The sequence below is a fragment of the Rhinolophus hipposideros genome, assembly GCF_964194185.1.
Source record: "Rhinolophus hipposideros genome assembly, chromosome: 11".
Taxonomy (NCBI): domain Eukaryota; kingdom Metazoa; phylum Chordata; class Mammalia; order Chiroptera; family Rhinolophidae; genus Rhinolophus; species Rhinolophus hipposideros.
Genome location: NC_138057.1, coordinates 78,841,518 through 78,857,260, shown reverse-complemented (window position 1 = coordinate 78,857,260; position 15,743 = coordinate 78,841,518). Strand labels below are relative to the sequence as shown.

The following is a 15,743-nucleotide window of genomic DNA, read 5'->3' as shown; positions in this document are numbered from 1 at the left end:
AATCAACCATATCATTAACTCACACAAAACTTTACAAAGAAATCTGAAAGATAAAATGGAACGTACTGTTCTCCTATACTGTATAACATGCTGTTTGGCACTATTCTGCTACGATCCAGTTCATTCTTTTCTTCCTGAGACTTCATAAAAAAGGGAAATTAAAAGGCATAAAGTTTTCACATGAAAAGATGCTCAAAATCACTAACCATCAGGGAAATGCAAATTAAAACCATAATGAAGTACCCACTAGAATAGCTAAAATAAAAAAAACTGACAATACTAAGTTCTGGCAAGGATGCTAGGAGTTCTGCCATGTGAGGATACGGGTAGGGACAGAATACGACAGTCACTCTACAGAACAGAACAGTTGGGCAGTTTCTTATAAAATGAAATGTATACTGGGTCATTCATTGTATGACCCAGTAAGAAACATGCCTAGGTCTTTACCCACGTGTGGAAGGCTGGAAAAAGGCCCGCCAAGAGATCTACGCAACCTGCGCCCTGGAACCTGGTAATGCCACCTTACGTGGCAGAAAGGGGTCTCTGCAGCTGTTACTAAGTTAAGGATCTTGGAGGTAAGATTATCCTGGTAGGCCCTAAATGTAATGACAAGTGTCCTTATAAGAGGGAGCCTGAGGGAGATTTGACTACAAAACAGGAGGAGGAGAGTAACGATGGAAGGTTGGATGAGAGGTTGGAGGGATTCGAGGAAGTGGGTCACAGGCAAAAGTACGCTGGTGGCCTCCAGAAGCTGGAGACACAAGGAGGAGCTCTTCCCTAGAGTCTTTGGGGAGCAAGGTCCTGCTGCCACCACGAATTCAGCCCAGTGATATAATTTCAGATTTCTAGCTTCCAGAACAGGGAGGAATAGATTTCCATTGTTTTAAGCCACCCAGTTTGTGGTAATCTGTTACAGAAGCTGTAGGAAACTAACATGCTTAGTGAATTGAAATTTATGTTCACACAAGACTATATGCAAACGTTTATAATAACTCTATTTATCATCATCAATAACTGGAAACATCCAATGTCCTTCAATAGACAAATGAATAAACAACTTAAAACAATATCCGTACAACTGAATACTACTCAGAAAAGCAAAGGAACAAACTGGTCAGATGCAGCACTTGGATGGACGTCAAAGGTGTGACGCTCAGTGAAAAAAGCCAGTCTTAAGTTAAATACTAGATGGTTCCATTTAGTGACATTCTCAAAAAGACAAAATGTAATGACGAGAGCAGATCAGTGACTGCCAGGGGAAAGGGGTACAAAGGGTATGACTGCAAAGGGATAATAGCATGAGGAAGGTTATTGGGATTCTGGAACTATTTTCTGTCCTGTTGTGGTCGGTGGTGGTTCCACAAATCTAAGTTTTATTTATAGTTTACTCTGTATCTTTTCCTACTAAATCACCACTAGCACAGTAACAAAAGAGAAAGAAATAACTTCTGAACTGAAAAAATTCTCCAAAGACATTTGGGTCAGCCCCATTTCATTACATAATTAAATATGAAGGTAAGAACTATAAGTCAAAAAATGCACCTACATGGAAAGTGCCTCAAAGAAATGTGCCTGTTCTCTTCTTCCTATGGCTAGTGAAGATGCTGGTGAAAAGTACCTCGGCTAAATGACATAAGAGAAGAGACGGAAAGCAAGGGCCTGGAAAACCAATTTCCAAACGATCGGCACAGCATACTAAATTCCTTTAAATTGACAGATTCCCAGAAAGTCATGAGGAGAATTATCCATCACAACCAAATAAAGAAGAAAAAAAAAAGGAACTGCTCTGGTAGCCCAGTAAATGTCTTCGGCTTGTCCATACAGTGAATTCTTCTGGCCAGGGAAAATGAAAAGCTTGCTTTCCTGTGGAATTCTAGGTTGGGTTGATGGCCACACACCCTTACAAACCTGAGAGCTTACCTCTTGCAAACTAACCACACTGGATCACACACCAAACTGTGCTTCACGAATCCATTTCCCATACAAGTTCATAAAGAAAACCTATGCAGACTCTGAGAAGAGCGGAAAAAATGAAGTGTGCTAACCAAGAAGCAGTAGATTTAAAGATTAGATAACTTTGTCCTGAAGAAACAGTCAATTACAGGAGGGAAAGAAGAGCAGCTGTCTGGCCAGAGGACGCTGCCTGCCGCTGCCTCCCGCAGCAAAATGGCCCGAAGGCCCAGACAGCAAGCAAGAAAATCCTCAGGGAAAATCCTCAGAAGTGCTGATCTTATGTGGCCGGGATGGAAAGGTCTCTACAGCTCACATCCTCCAATCACCCCATAGGAAATACCTTTCCATGAAAGAGTTTACAGCTCAAAAAGGAATTTTCTCAAGAATTTTCTTGAAGATGGTGCGGCCAAATGGCTCAGTTGGTTAGAGCGCGAGCTCTCAACAAGGTTGCCGGTTCAATCCCGCAAGGGATGGTGGGTTGGGCCCCTGCCCACTAGATTGAAAATAGCGACTGGACTTGGAGCTGAGCTGCGCCCTCCACAAGTAGATTGAAGGACAACGACTTGACTTGGAGCTGATGGGCCCCGGAGAAACACACTCTTCCCCAATATTCTCCAATTAAAAAACAAAAATTCTTGAAGAGCTGTACTGCAGTGTCATCATATGTTCAGATGTAACCCACGGGTTTTACAGATAATCCTTAATTACCAACACGTACAACCCTGTGGCAGGCAAACTGCTCCCACAACAGTGTTCCTCCTTGAGTGTGTTCCTTAACTTTCCTCTGCTTTCGTCCTTCTTGCCCTGCTCCTCATCACTGACAGGTATATTATTCTAGAAGTATATACAAGAGCAGCAACACTTCCTATTTGTTAGGGGCATTTGTTAGGGGCAAACCAAGCGGCAGGCACTGTTAGACATTTTTAAATTCATTATCTCATTTAATTCTCTCCTTGTACAATCAGTTGTACAATGAAAGTAAGTACTATGATTCCCATCTTGCAAATCAGAAATCAGAGACTCAGAGAGATGAGAAAGACTTACTGTCCCGCCAGCACCAAACACAGCGTGCAGCACAGAGGACGTGTTCAGGGAACCCTACAGAGTCAATGCCGCCATCACTCTGAGGGCGTGGTAAGCTGGGATCTGAATTCAGAGAAAACTAGGTTTGTAACGTCACCCCCACCTCCCCGTTTGACTAGGAGGCAGACACAGAAGCAGGAAATTGTCAAGGGACAAAAGAACTCCTATTCATTCTACAGTGTGTACTTTCGTTTCTGGAAAGCTTGGTTTAATACACTGCCACACTGCCAAGCCTTAGTTTTCCAGGTCCACTTTCTTTATCTCATCTTCAGTTTGCTGAGAATACATTCTACTCTTTTAAAAACAGAACTTTAACTACAATCAAACAAGTAGGAAGTTAATAATCAGACAATTCTGGAGTTCTGTAAAATCAAAAATACCCAATTTCATCACTGACAAACATTTTCCCATATGCATTTCAGAGAACAAGAGTTGAGGTCTGTTATCAAAAGAATTCAGGCTGAAATCTGGGGAAAGAACTTCAGAATGAGAAACCTAAATGTGAAAGTCATTTTCCCCTCATTTTGGGAGTGAAATGGAAAATTTCCTACCAGAAGCATATATGTCAGATGGGAAGAGAGGAGAAATAAGGAGGGATAAAGGGCTTATTATTTATTTGTTTGATTTTTATTTTCCTTCTACAGAAAATTTCAACATACATATATATATATATATATATATACGATTTGCTTGCTCAAAAATTTTGTAGGGATAACGATGCAAAAATAGAGACTGTTTCTTTACATAATGGGAACTACCAGAGCGTTTTAAGCTACAGAACCCCAAACTTGGATTGCATTTTAGAATGAAGGCTCTGGCATTATTTGGTAACTTTTAAAAATAATATACCAAGGGCTCTGCATAGAGCCCGGCACTGAGAAAGCACTCAAATAGCAGCTATGACAGGCAGGGAATGTGTGACAATACCTGGTGTCTAAGATGGGTTACTTACATGCAACCCAACACCTGTGAAATTAGGTCACTGCCTCCAGTTTTCATAATGCACTTAGAAGATACGGGAGTCCTTTTGTTGACATGGGCCTTGCCTTCCAGCCAGGAGAGAAACAGTTTCCAATACAGTCATCCGTGCGTCAGGAGCGCACACTGCACTGGGCTTAATGACTGCAAAGCCACGTGTGTCCCATCAGCGGACAGCCTCTAAAGGACACTCACCACAGCTGGTGCACGTAAGGTAAGGAGTAAACTGTACGAGTGCTCTTCACACATGAATCCTGTCAGTTCAACCAAAACCAGGGGCAACCAGTCAACATACATACATGACACTGTAACCTTAGGGGCCCTAGGAATGAGCCTTGCACCCCAACAAAGGACAAGCACTGTGGGGCAAATGGCCGGGTTCCCTGGTCTTGACGACTGGTCTGGAAAGGGCACAGGATTCCCCACCAGAGAAGGTCTGGGCCAGGCGTGGCACAACCCCACGGCACTGGGGCTACGCAGTGGCAAGTAGCTGTGGCACCAGCAATTCCAACCAACCCACCAGCCTTCCCCGAGGCCCTCATCCTTTCACTACATTTTTCTTTTTCTATCCTGGCTTATTATTTTATTATGCACTTCATAACCAGTCCTTCCCCGGATCCCTGTCCTTTTCTTACCTCACTCCTGTTTTTCTCACCTCACTCCTGTTTTTCTCCGTCCTGGGTTGTAAATGCCTGAGGACAGGTATGGTCTTGCCCCTCTCCTGGGTAACCCACAGGTCTCGGCCAAAACACACACTCCAGCGGGGTAACTGGTATTCCCGCTCTCCCCCATACCCTCGGGTCCGCCGTGGCTTCTGTGGGTGCTGGGCAGCCCCACGACAAGCTCTCTGGGCAGAGCAGCCAACTGCTGAGCTGGGGAGATCTGTTCCTCGCACAGAGAAGTGGTCACCCTCCAGGCCTTTCCAGCCTGGCAATCCAAGGACATCCCAAGGGCAAGGATGGGGCTCTTCAGACTGTGTGTTTTGTGGCCATTAGTTACGCAATTCACTATGACTTTACTGATGACTCTTCCATAAGCCAATTCAAATAAACTATTCAATTAAAGGGTCTAAGTTACCAACCCCAGACGCCTCATCGTCATGACCACACGTTCTTACGCAGCAATGACGTAGACTTGCACAGAAAGAAAGTCAACTTATAAAACCCACACAGGAACCCTGACTTCATAATTTGGAAACACTGTAACCCAAATGCACCCTGAAAATTGCTCTTAGGACACCCCCATTTTCTTTATGTATCACCTTGACGAGGAGGGGATTCATTTTCATTTGAACAGGAATTAAAGTAGCACTTTAATCATCACGTTGCTTGAACCTCAAAGTAATTTCTGAATCAAATCTTCCTTGAGTCAGTAATTCATAGACATGTACAGTTGTTTTCATAAAACACAATGTAGTTATTTTAAAAATAATATTCATTGTATTTCCTGAAGGCTTTCTCCATTATACCCACATTTTAATTACACGTTTTTTTTTTTGTTTGTTTTTTTTTTTGATTGAGAGCCCACTGGCCCATGTGGGAATCGAACCGGCAGCCTTCGGAGTCAGGAGCATGGAGCTCCAACCGCCTGCGCCACCCGGCCGGCCCTAATTACACGTTTTCTTAAAAAGCCCTCAAAAAAATCTGAAAACATCATGCACTTAGTTAACTGACAAGGGCACGATCATGAATTAGACAACGCCAAGGCCAGTGCGACTCATTAGACGTCACATGTCATGGCCGAGCCAAAGTAACATAAAGCTACACAGTGGGCTTGGCTGATTGCTAAGAAATCACATAAGAAATACACTTTTCTGTATTTCAAGAGCTCCATTTTCACTGCTAGACTTTTGAAAGCCTCCTAAATCATCAAAAAAGACACATATCTCTAAGAAAGAAACATTTTCCTTACACTGTATCCGGTACACAATAGATTTTGCTTTGAATGGGAGGGGGGCGTAATCACTGTCACTACTGCTCACAATACCACGTTCTAACACCCATGTGCTCACGTTCATCCACACTAACGGCCTCGTCCCAGCAACGACCCCAAACGTGCTTCTCAAACAAACCTTCCAGAAGCGCTAATAACGATCAACGGTTGGTTCTGTTTTTCCTTATTAAAAATACTTGAAATTGTTGTAGTAAATAACTTTATATTAAGAATGATGGGATATAGAAAGCACTGAATACAGAAAGCTCTAACCAAATGTTACCTGGAATTATTATCGGCCTCGGTGAGGAAAGGCAACTGAAAGACAAACACTTCCATACGTTTCTTTCCCTCTTAGACAATGTTCTGAATGCATCTTAAGATAGGGGCGTCTTTGCACTGGGACTGATTTTTTGATTTTCCTCCTAATCAACCATCATTTCTCAAGAATGGACTGAGCTGTTCTGAGGTCAAGGCTACCTGAACAGTCAGGCAAATAGCGGTCAGAAGCGGGCTTCAAGGAAGACACTGGAAATGAGCTGAGTTTTTCACCAGTCTTTGCTCCTTGGGCAGCAAGAACCAGCACCGGCACTTCCCTGGCTTACAACCTGCCCGTGGCTTCCTGGCAAAGCAGTCTGCAATGTAAAAGCGCCTTAAACCATAGGTCCTGTGGTCTGTAAACATGCCCGGAGCTTGGCTCGAGGTGCCACGTGCAGGACAGGCGAGACCTAGGAGCAGCAGGAAGGCCCCATCCCCTAGCAGAGGCAGGGGCCAGGCCACACTACCACCTCGGGGTCTTTGAGACAATACAAATAGCGTATTACCTCTAACAGGTGATGTTATCACAGGGTAACTCTAACAATATATCCTAGGGATATAATTAGTACACGGTGGTAGGGAGAGGTAAGGATATCTTCATAAAACAGGATTTTGCCAATTTTACAAAATAATCAAGTGTGAAAGTAGCACGTAAACTAAAGAGCAAAACAAATATAACGAACTATAGTATCATTAGTCAATGGAATCTGTCATTTTTCTTTCAAAAAATGGAAAGGGGCAAAGACTGATCAGGTTAAAATGTACGCGTATTACGTTTTTAGTGGAAACACAGGTGGCACAGGTAACAGTGTCCCCAAATCAAAATGGCTTAAACAATAAGGACAATGTCACCTAATTTGAAGTCCAGAGGTGACAGCAGCCCCACAGTCCCCATCCTCCTGCCTGGCCCCTCCCCAGCATTTCATCTCCAGCCTGAGGCCAGCTACCCTCAGGGTTTATGCTGGTACCAGAAGCAAAGACTGTCCCACGCTCAACACCAGGCAAGAAAAGGCCTTGATTTCCCTCACACTGGGTCGGTTTAGGATGCCTGTGATTGGCTTAGCCCAGTGATGTTCAATCCTGGCTGCCTGTCAGAATCACCTGGAGATTTAAAAACTAAATACAAAACAAAACAAGGAGACACTTGCAGACCTTAAGGTCAGAGCACTCTCCCTGTTGGAACAGTCCGTCCCCTCTGCCATAGATCCCTCCACCCTTGCGATCTTCCTTTGGAATGAAGTTTCCCATTATTACACAGCAAAACAAAAAACCGAGGCTCAGGCATCTCCCCAGACCAGTTAAATCAACCTCTAGGGGTGGAACCTGGACACAAGTCTTTGTAAGCTCCTGAGGAGCCAGGGGCTGCAAACCACCTAATCAGGGCCCCTCTGGAGCCTGGGATGGGGCTGTTCCTTGAGATTCACAGGGCAAAGGGGCCGAGGGTAGCAGATGCTACATGGGCAACCCACCTGGCATTGCACAGTTGCCTGTTTAAGTATGTGGCACACAAAGAACCTGGTGAGATGGTTCCCAGAAAGATAAAGATGCCCCTACGCACATTAAAAATGTTCAACCTCACTCATAAGAGAGCAACTAATCAAAACCATACCAAGTTATTATTTATCAGTTTGGTAAAAGTCCCAAATTTTGACAACGCATTCTCTCGTGAGGCTTTGTGGATACAGGCACTCTTGTGCGTAGCACTAGCGATGGGAGTGTAAACTGGTACAGACTGACGGAGGGGAGTATGGGAGTAACACCTGCCAGTAGAGTATGTTAATCCCGAGCTATCTACTACTATTAACCTGCTACCGCATTAACCCGTTAGCCCAGCTCTCTCCCGCTCAGGAATCGCTCTCACGGCCCCACCTGCACAAGTTGAGATGAGAGACAGAAGGTGATTCTTGCAGCATTATTTGTAATATCTAAAGACTGGAAATAAGCCAATGCCCAGAAACTGGCATGAGCTGAAAAAACAATGATACTTCCAAGATAATGGGATACAATGCAGCCATAAGAAACAGGAAAATATCTATATTCCAATACAGAGAGATCCTGAGGAGATACTGAGTGAAAAACAGGAAAAGTACAGAACAGTATATATTGTACGCTGTCTTTTATATAATAAATATATATGTGCTTATATTTGCAAAAAGAAAACCAAAAACACTGCATTGATAAAAAAGAAACTAATAAAACTGGCTTCCCAGAGGCGGTAGTGGAATAAAAAGAACAGAGGTGCTGGGATGGAAGCAAGCTTCTCAGAACATTTATAATGCAGTCTTGTAGTTTAAAGCAGAAAATGTATGATCTATTCAAAATGATTAAATTTAATTTAAAAATAAATTTTAAAAGTGGCCACAAGGCTTGTAGAAAAATTTATGTCTTTAAAATTTTGAATTATAAAATTAAATTCATTTAAGCATTGAATTATAAATTATAAAAGCATAAATAAGGTATGTTTGTTAACACATTACCATCCCCAAATACCCAACCACCAAAGGGTGAGAGTATTCAATAGAGTATCAAAAATGTGAAAAAATCGTGAAAAAAATAAAATTTGATGAAATCAATTGTAAATCTAAACCCCCTCATTTCAATGTTGTGATGATTTTCAAAAGGCATTCATCTATATTCAAAAGGTAATGTACTTGCTAGAAAAGATACTCAAGCTGTCAAGAAACACTTGATTTCAACCCCAGCTCCATAACAAATAAGCCATGTAATCCTAAAAGCACTACTTTTCCAACAAGAACCACAGCTTTCTCTACTGAAAAACAGGAATGTCTACCCTATAGACACCACTGATCCCCCCCCTATACCCCAAAAAAAGGTATATGAAAGACTTTAAAAATATTTAAATCTACACATCCACCAGAGACATTCTTGGCAATTCAGGATATTGCAGAATCACCAATAAAACCATGAACATGATATTGCAGCAGTAGAAAGTACAGCGGTTTATGCTGACTCTATTCAAAACCAGGATAAATCCGGGAGTTGTTTGGTTTGTTTTGTTTTTAGATTCCACATATAAGCGAAATCATACAGTATTTGTATCTCTATTTCACTCAGCATAGTGCCCCCTAGGTCCATCCATGTTGTCACAAACAGCAACATTTCATTATTTTTTATTGCTGAGTAATATTCGTGTGTGTGTGTGTGTGTGTGTGTGTGTGTGTGTGTGTGTGTGTGTGTGTGTGTGTAAAATCTGCAACTTTTTGATTTAGGGGAAAAAAATCCAGAGAAACAGGATTTAAAACTTAAAGATGATCAAATATATGGTGATGGAAGAAGAACTGACTCTGGGTGGTGAACACACAATGGGATTTATAGATGATGTAATACAGAATTGTATACCTGAAATCTATGTAATTTTACTAACAAATGTCACCCCAATAAATTTAATAAAAAAAACAACAGAAAACTTAAAGATGAGTTAAAATCATTTCCATGCAAAATTTGAATTGTACCCACCAAAAAAGATTCAAATTAATCTTATATAAAAATATAAAGTCTTAATTTCATAAACTACTGAATGTCCTCTTAATATGCACGACACATACATGGAGATGTCTCCCTTGGGGACGTCACCCGTTCTCCCAGCTGTAACCGCCACCTACAAACCTGGTGACTCGCAGGCTCAGTGCAGCCCACATCACTTCCCTGAGCTCAAGCTCACAGACTCAGCTGCATACTTGCCTTACCCACCTAGATGCCTAATGGAATCTTAAATGCAGCATGCCCCCCGAGAAGCTCTTGCTCTCCTCCCCCCGCACCTCCCCAAACCTGCTCCTCTGGTCTACATTTCAGTAAAAGGCAACTCCATTTTTCCAGTTATTCAGTCCAATAACCTTGGAGTCACTCTGACCTCTCTCACATGCTACATTTCACATCTAATCCAAGTGCAAATCTAGTCAGCTGTGCCTTCAGATGTCACAGAATCTGAGCCCTTCACCACTGCCACCATCATTCTCATCTAAAACAGCAGGACCAGCCCCGAGTGGAATCCCTGCTTCCTCCTTGGCTCTCCTTCGCAACACAGAAGCCAGAGAGATTTTATTAAAGCATAAATCAGGTCCTATGAGTCCTCCCTCGAAATTTTCCAAAGGCTCCCCAAACCACGTGAGTAAAAGGCAAAGTCCTTGCAATGGCTCTCAAGGCCCCCTTCTTCTCCAGTCATTCCCCCTTCACCCCCTTCCTCCTTTTGCTCACTGCTCCAGCTACTCTGGACTTATCCTTGAACATGCTAAGCACCCTTTGCACCCTGATTCCCTCCGCCTGAAATGTCTTCACCCCATTATTTCCATGGCTCGTTCTCTCACACCTCCCTCCTTCAGGTCTTTACTCAAATGCCACCTTCTCAGTGGGGCCTCTCTAGCCACCCCTCCCAACACTTCCTATCCCATGTACTATGTTATTTTTCTCCTCAACACCTACTACCCCCTAACATACTCTATGTTTTACTTATCTAGCTTATTTATGGTCTGTCTCCTCCCACCAGAATTTAAGTTTTAGGAGGGCAGGAATACGTTTTTGGTCACTAATGTATCACCAACGACTAAAACACTACCAGGTACATAGTGTGTGCTCAACAAGTACTTGTTGAAGAAAGAAAGGAACACTAAGAAAAAGAGGTTTCCTAGTGAATGTTTTCAATCCTGTTTTACCAATTCTCCTAAATGTGAATTTTCTTAGTCAACCCACTAAAATTTGGAAGGAACATATGGTACATGAAATGACATCAGGGTTTCCTTCTTCGCCCTACCTATGACTAGCCCTTCTGACCCTGAGTGATCCTAGCCAAAAGCGGCCATGTGCCCACTCCTTTCAGATTCACCACCACCACCACCCAACATTACTCTTGGCTTCCAGATTCATGTCTGATCCAACACTGTAAGTTACAACTGCAAGTTGTTTTTAATCCAAACTATATGGATATTAACCAACTCTAGAAAGATCAGCCTATGAAAGATCAAGAACAATTTGTAACCCAAAGTAAGACCGTGTTCGTGTTCCCTTATAAAAGAATGCCCAAGGCCCAAAGAAATGTGCTTGTCTTCAGTAAAACTGGACTTAAGCAAATTCTTCCATAAAAAGGTGCTGCAAAGAAGTGACTATTTGATTGGGCTGCCATATATTCCGTTTTTAAATCTTTGTGTTTTTTACATTACAAAATAACAAATTTGTTGTGAAAAGAAATCTAGAATATCACAAATACAAAGTAAAATGTGAAAGTTTTCTCTTATTCTACCTAAATCCCAATTTCCTCGAGATAACAACTACTTCAGTCTAATTCCTCCCACACTTTTTTCTGTGCATGGACAAATAAACAGATAATTTTTACTTTACAAATAGGAGGCCATACCAAGCAGACTGATCTCCAAACTGCTTTTTTCCACTTACCCACTACCTGGACATCTTTCGATGTCAGTACGTTATAGTATGCTGACAATAAACATTCTCATGTGCCTTCCGATATACTTTCTATAGCAGCAGTTCTCAAACTTTTTAAATTGCAGGATGTCTTTGACACTCTTAAAAATTACTGAGGACCCCTATTTAAATGTTCATTTAAAATTAAACATTTTTATTATTACTGGAAAACAATTGTTTTACCCTGTTGTTAGGTCCTTGTAGTTATTCCTCTCTGAAGCTACACCAAAACTTGGTAAATGATAGTTTATTCTTTTTGGTTTTTTGTTTTTAGTGGTAATTTCTTCCAAGTTAGTTGTCATGTAGAATCTAAAACGGTATCAATGAACTTTTGTATTCTGTCTCATTAGAAGCCAACATTAAAAGCCATCGGTCCCTCTTGCACCTTGAATGGATATTTTACCTGTGTGTGATTCCATATCATGTGTTATCATTTAGAAACTATTGACTCACTGAATTATGTCGATCTTCCAAATAATACATTTCATTATGAGATCTCAAAATACCACATTTGTAAATATTACCACCAATCTCTGCATCATAGTAGCAGATACAAGTTTTCCAAAATTCTAATTTTCACTGGAAAGCTAAAATTTTATCATTGGCAACAGATACTACTAGTTGTTTTCTTTGAAAGACTTCTTTATACATCTTTTAGTGTTAATAACCATAATTTGTGGTTTGCAGTTTCATCATAATTTCAAGTAAAAATGATAATCCATGAGAAAAGCAGCTAGTTCAGCTTGCAACTCAAACAACTGTCCCAGTGCTCTTCCTGGAGATGGCCATCACACCTCAGTACACAACAGACATGCTTTATGAGTACCTCCCATTGCATCCCACAGAATATTAATAAGACATATACACAAGGGTCAAGAGTTAATAAAATTAACAATAGTTGCTTCATCAATCACATTCTTCAGGGAAAACCAAATTTTTTAAATTAGTGTTATTATTTTTTACTATGAGTGCCTGGCACGAATACAATGGCTACCAATATAGTTAGGGACTACAGCCCTGATTCATGCTATGGAGCCTGCATTACTTCTACACCATTAGTGCAAAAAGTGCAAGTAACATCTTAGTATTGCATTAATGTGCAAACAGTTTTAACCCTGGACCGCCAGAGGGGTATCAGGACATCTGGGAGACTACATGATTCTATACCAGGATAGTTTCCTAGAAGTAAGAGTACTGGGTCATTGGTATGCACATTTTAAATTCTGATATGTTTGGCCAAAGCTCTCCAGCAAGTCTGTACCAATTTTTACTATCTAAGCTTCTATGACCATAACTATTAGGTTGGTGCAAAAGTAATTGCGGTTTTTCAGTTCTCTTTAACCTTTCTTTTTTTCTTTAATTGGGGAAGAGGAACAGGACTTTATTGGGAACAGTGTGTACTTCCAGGACTTTTTTCCAAGTCAAGTTGTTGTCCTTTCAATCTTACTTGTGGGGGATGTTGTTCAGCTTCCAGTTGTTGTCCTTTCAGTCTTAGCTGTGGAGGGCGCAGCTCAGCTCCAGGTCTAGTTGCCAGTTGCTAGCTGCAGGGAGTGCAGCCCACCATCCCTTGCGGGAGTCGAACCCGCAACCTTGTGGTTGAGAGGACACGCTCCAACCAACTGAGCCATTGGGGAGCTCAGCAGCAGCTCAGCTCAAGGTGCCGTGTTCAATCTTAGTTACAGGAAGCGCTGCCCACCATCCCTTGCGGGACTCGAGGAATTGAACTGGCAACCTTGTGGTTGAGAGCCCACTGGCCCATGTGGGAATCGAACCGGAAGCCTTCGAAGTTAGGAGCATGGAGCTCCAACCGCCTGAGCCACCGGGCCGGCCCCTTTAACCTTTTAAACTGCAATTACTTTTGCACCAACCTAATAGTTAAAAAAGTAAATAATCGGGGCAGGCCGATTACTCCAGTTCGACACCTGGAGTCCCGCAAGGGATGGTGGAGTAACTGCAACTGGACCTGGAGCTGAGCTGCGCCCTCCACAACTAAGACTGAAAGGACAACAACCTGACTTGGAAATAAAGACCTGGAAGCACACACTGTTCCCCAATAAAGTCCTGTTCCCCTTCCCCCAATAAAATCCTTAAAAAAGGGCCGGCCCGGTGGCTCAGGCAGTTAGAGCTCCATGCTCCTAACTCCGAAGGCTGCTGGTTCGATTCCCACATGGGCCAGTGGGCTCTCAACCACAAGGTTGCCAGTTCAATTCCTCGAGTCCCGCAAGGGATGGTGGGCTCTGCCCCCCACCCCCTACAACTAAGATTGAACGCGGCACCTTGAGCTGAGCTGCTGCTGAGCTCCCGGATGGTTCAGTTGGTTGGAGTGCGTCCTCTCAACCACAAGGCTGCTGGTTCGACTCCCACAAGGAATGGTGGGCTGTGCCCCCTGCAACTAGCAATGGCAACTGGACTTGGAGCTGAGCTGCACCCTCCACAACTAAGATTGAAAGGACAACAACTTGACTTGGAAAAAAGTCCTGGAAGTACACAGTGTTCCCCAATAAAGTCCTGTTCCCCTTCCCCAATAAAATCTTTAAAAAAAAAAAAAATCCTTAAAAAAAAAAAAGTAAATAATTCACTTTATAAATGCTGAATTTGGGAAGCACCAGAACATAATACATTAACATATCTGCTTGTCTAAAACCAATGCTAAAATATAACTAAAAGTTTTAAAGCAAAATAAAATCCAAGTACCCAGATTATTTAGATGAGGTGACTATTTTTCTGTAAGAAAGTCAAACCTCCACTGTCAAATGCAAGTTCACTGAACAGAGACCTTTGTTTATTGTAGTCACCCACTGTTAAGAGGTATTTGTGACTGAATTTCAAAGTATATGCCACTTGCACACATCTTACATTTGCTTATAGGGTGGGTGGGCTCAACCAATATTTTAACATAAAGCCCCCAGTCTGAAAAAAGTCAGGCTGCAACAATACAAAGGAAACCCTAATTAACTGGTTCACAGCCAGCTGGTATAGACGTTGGTCTAAGTTGGCCCTTAGCTTGAAAACTTCACACAGAATTACTGGAAGTGATAGTGTAACACACACTGTCAGAATTCAAGTGCCAACTATGTTCACAAAAATGTCAGACGGCCTTTCTTGCCCCAAATGTCATCTAAAACAGGGAGAGAAGAGGAAAGCTCCGTCCACGGGGAAAGGATTATCACTTGCATAAGGTACAATAACTGCAGGTGGGGTACCCTCAATTCATGAGGGATGCTGCCGCCCCACTTGAGTTTTCCCACTTCGCTGCAAAGCGTTTCCAAGTCCTTCTATGATGGAAACAGTCAAGGATATTAGTGTCAACTAGGCTCTCTGGCTCTTACGCTTTAGGAGCTTACGGACATGATAAAGGTTCTCTGTGTATAAAGTAGTCAAGGACCCATGCCCCGGGGGGGAAGAGCCCATGTCTCAGGTTAGAACAGAGTCACGGACTATGGATCCTGGGAAATCATTTAAGTCCAACCCCCTCAGGAAACTGGAGTCGTAAAATGGCTTGTCCAAGGTCAACAGTCGGAAGGGGAATCCGGCAAGAAATAAGCAATGCACGAAAATTGACCAAAGCCGTGCAAGTCACCAATCAGCTTTTTCCTCTACAAAGACACTAAGAGAGAACCACGGGAACAGGAGTGTTCCCAGGGACTGGAAGGCAGCGCCCCGCGCGCGGCGGCTCAAGTTCCTCACGCATTCGTTCCTAGAGCGGACACGTAAGGCAGCAGGCGACCAGAAAGCTGGCAAGGCACTCACCGTGCTCCACGAACACGTTGCAGTGTGGACCCCCGTGCCGTGCTGCGTCCTTCTTCCCTGCTCCTTTGATGAAGTGCAGGGCAGGCAAACTTGGCCTTCTTTGGTCCCCAAGAACTTTTCCAGGCTGCTGCCCCATAAAGCAAGGCTGGGCACCCCTTTCCAGAAGAGGGTCCAGGATCTCTCGGAACGACCGGCGAGCTCGGGACAAGCGTGCGGACGTCTGCGTGGGATTTCACACTCACGGCACCGGCACGAGTCGGTCCCTGAGGCCAACCCCCACGAACACACACCCC

At 42.9% G+C, this 15,743-nt stretch overlaps 1 protein-coding gene across 1 annotated transcript in view; it reads right to left on the bottom strand.

The window, feature by feature from the left end:
• ABL1 (ABL proto-oncogene 1, non-receptor tyrosine kinase) overlaps positions 1-15,724 on the bottom strand; it is a 118,094-nt gene extending 102,370 nt beyond the window's left edge. The window contains exon 1 of the mRNA XM_081066326.1: positions 15,451-15,724. Within this exon, the coding sequence (XP_080922452.1) occupies positions 15,451-15,586 (136 nt within the window). The 5' untranslated portion in view covers positions 15,587-15,724. The remainder of the gene's footprint in view (positions 1-15,450) is intronic.
• Positions 15,725-15,743: the final 19 nt, after the last annotated feature.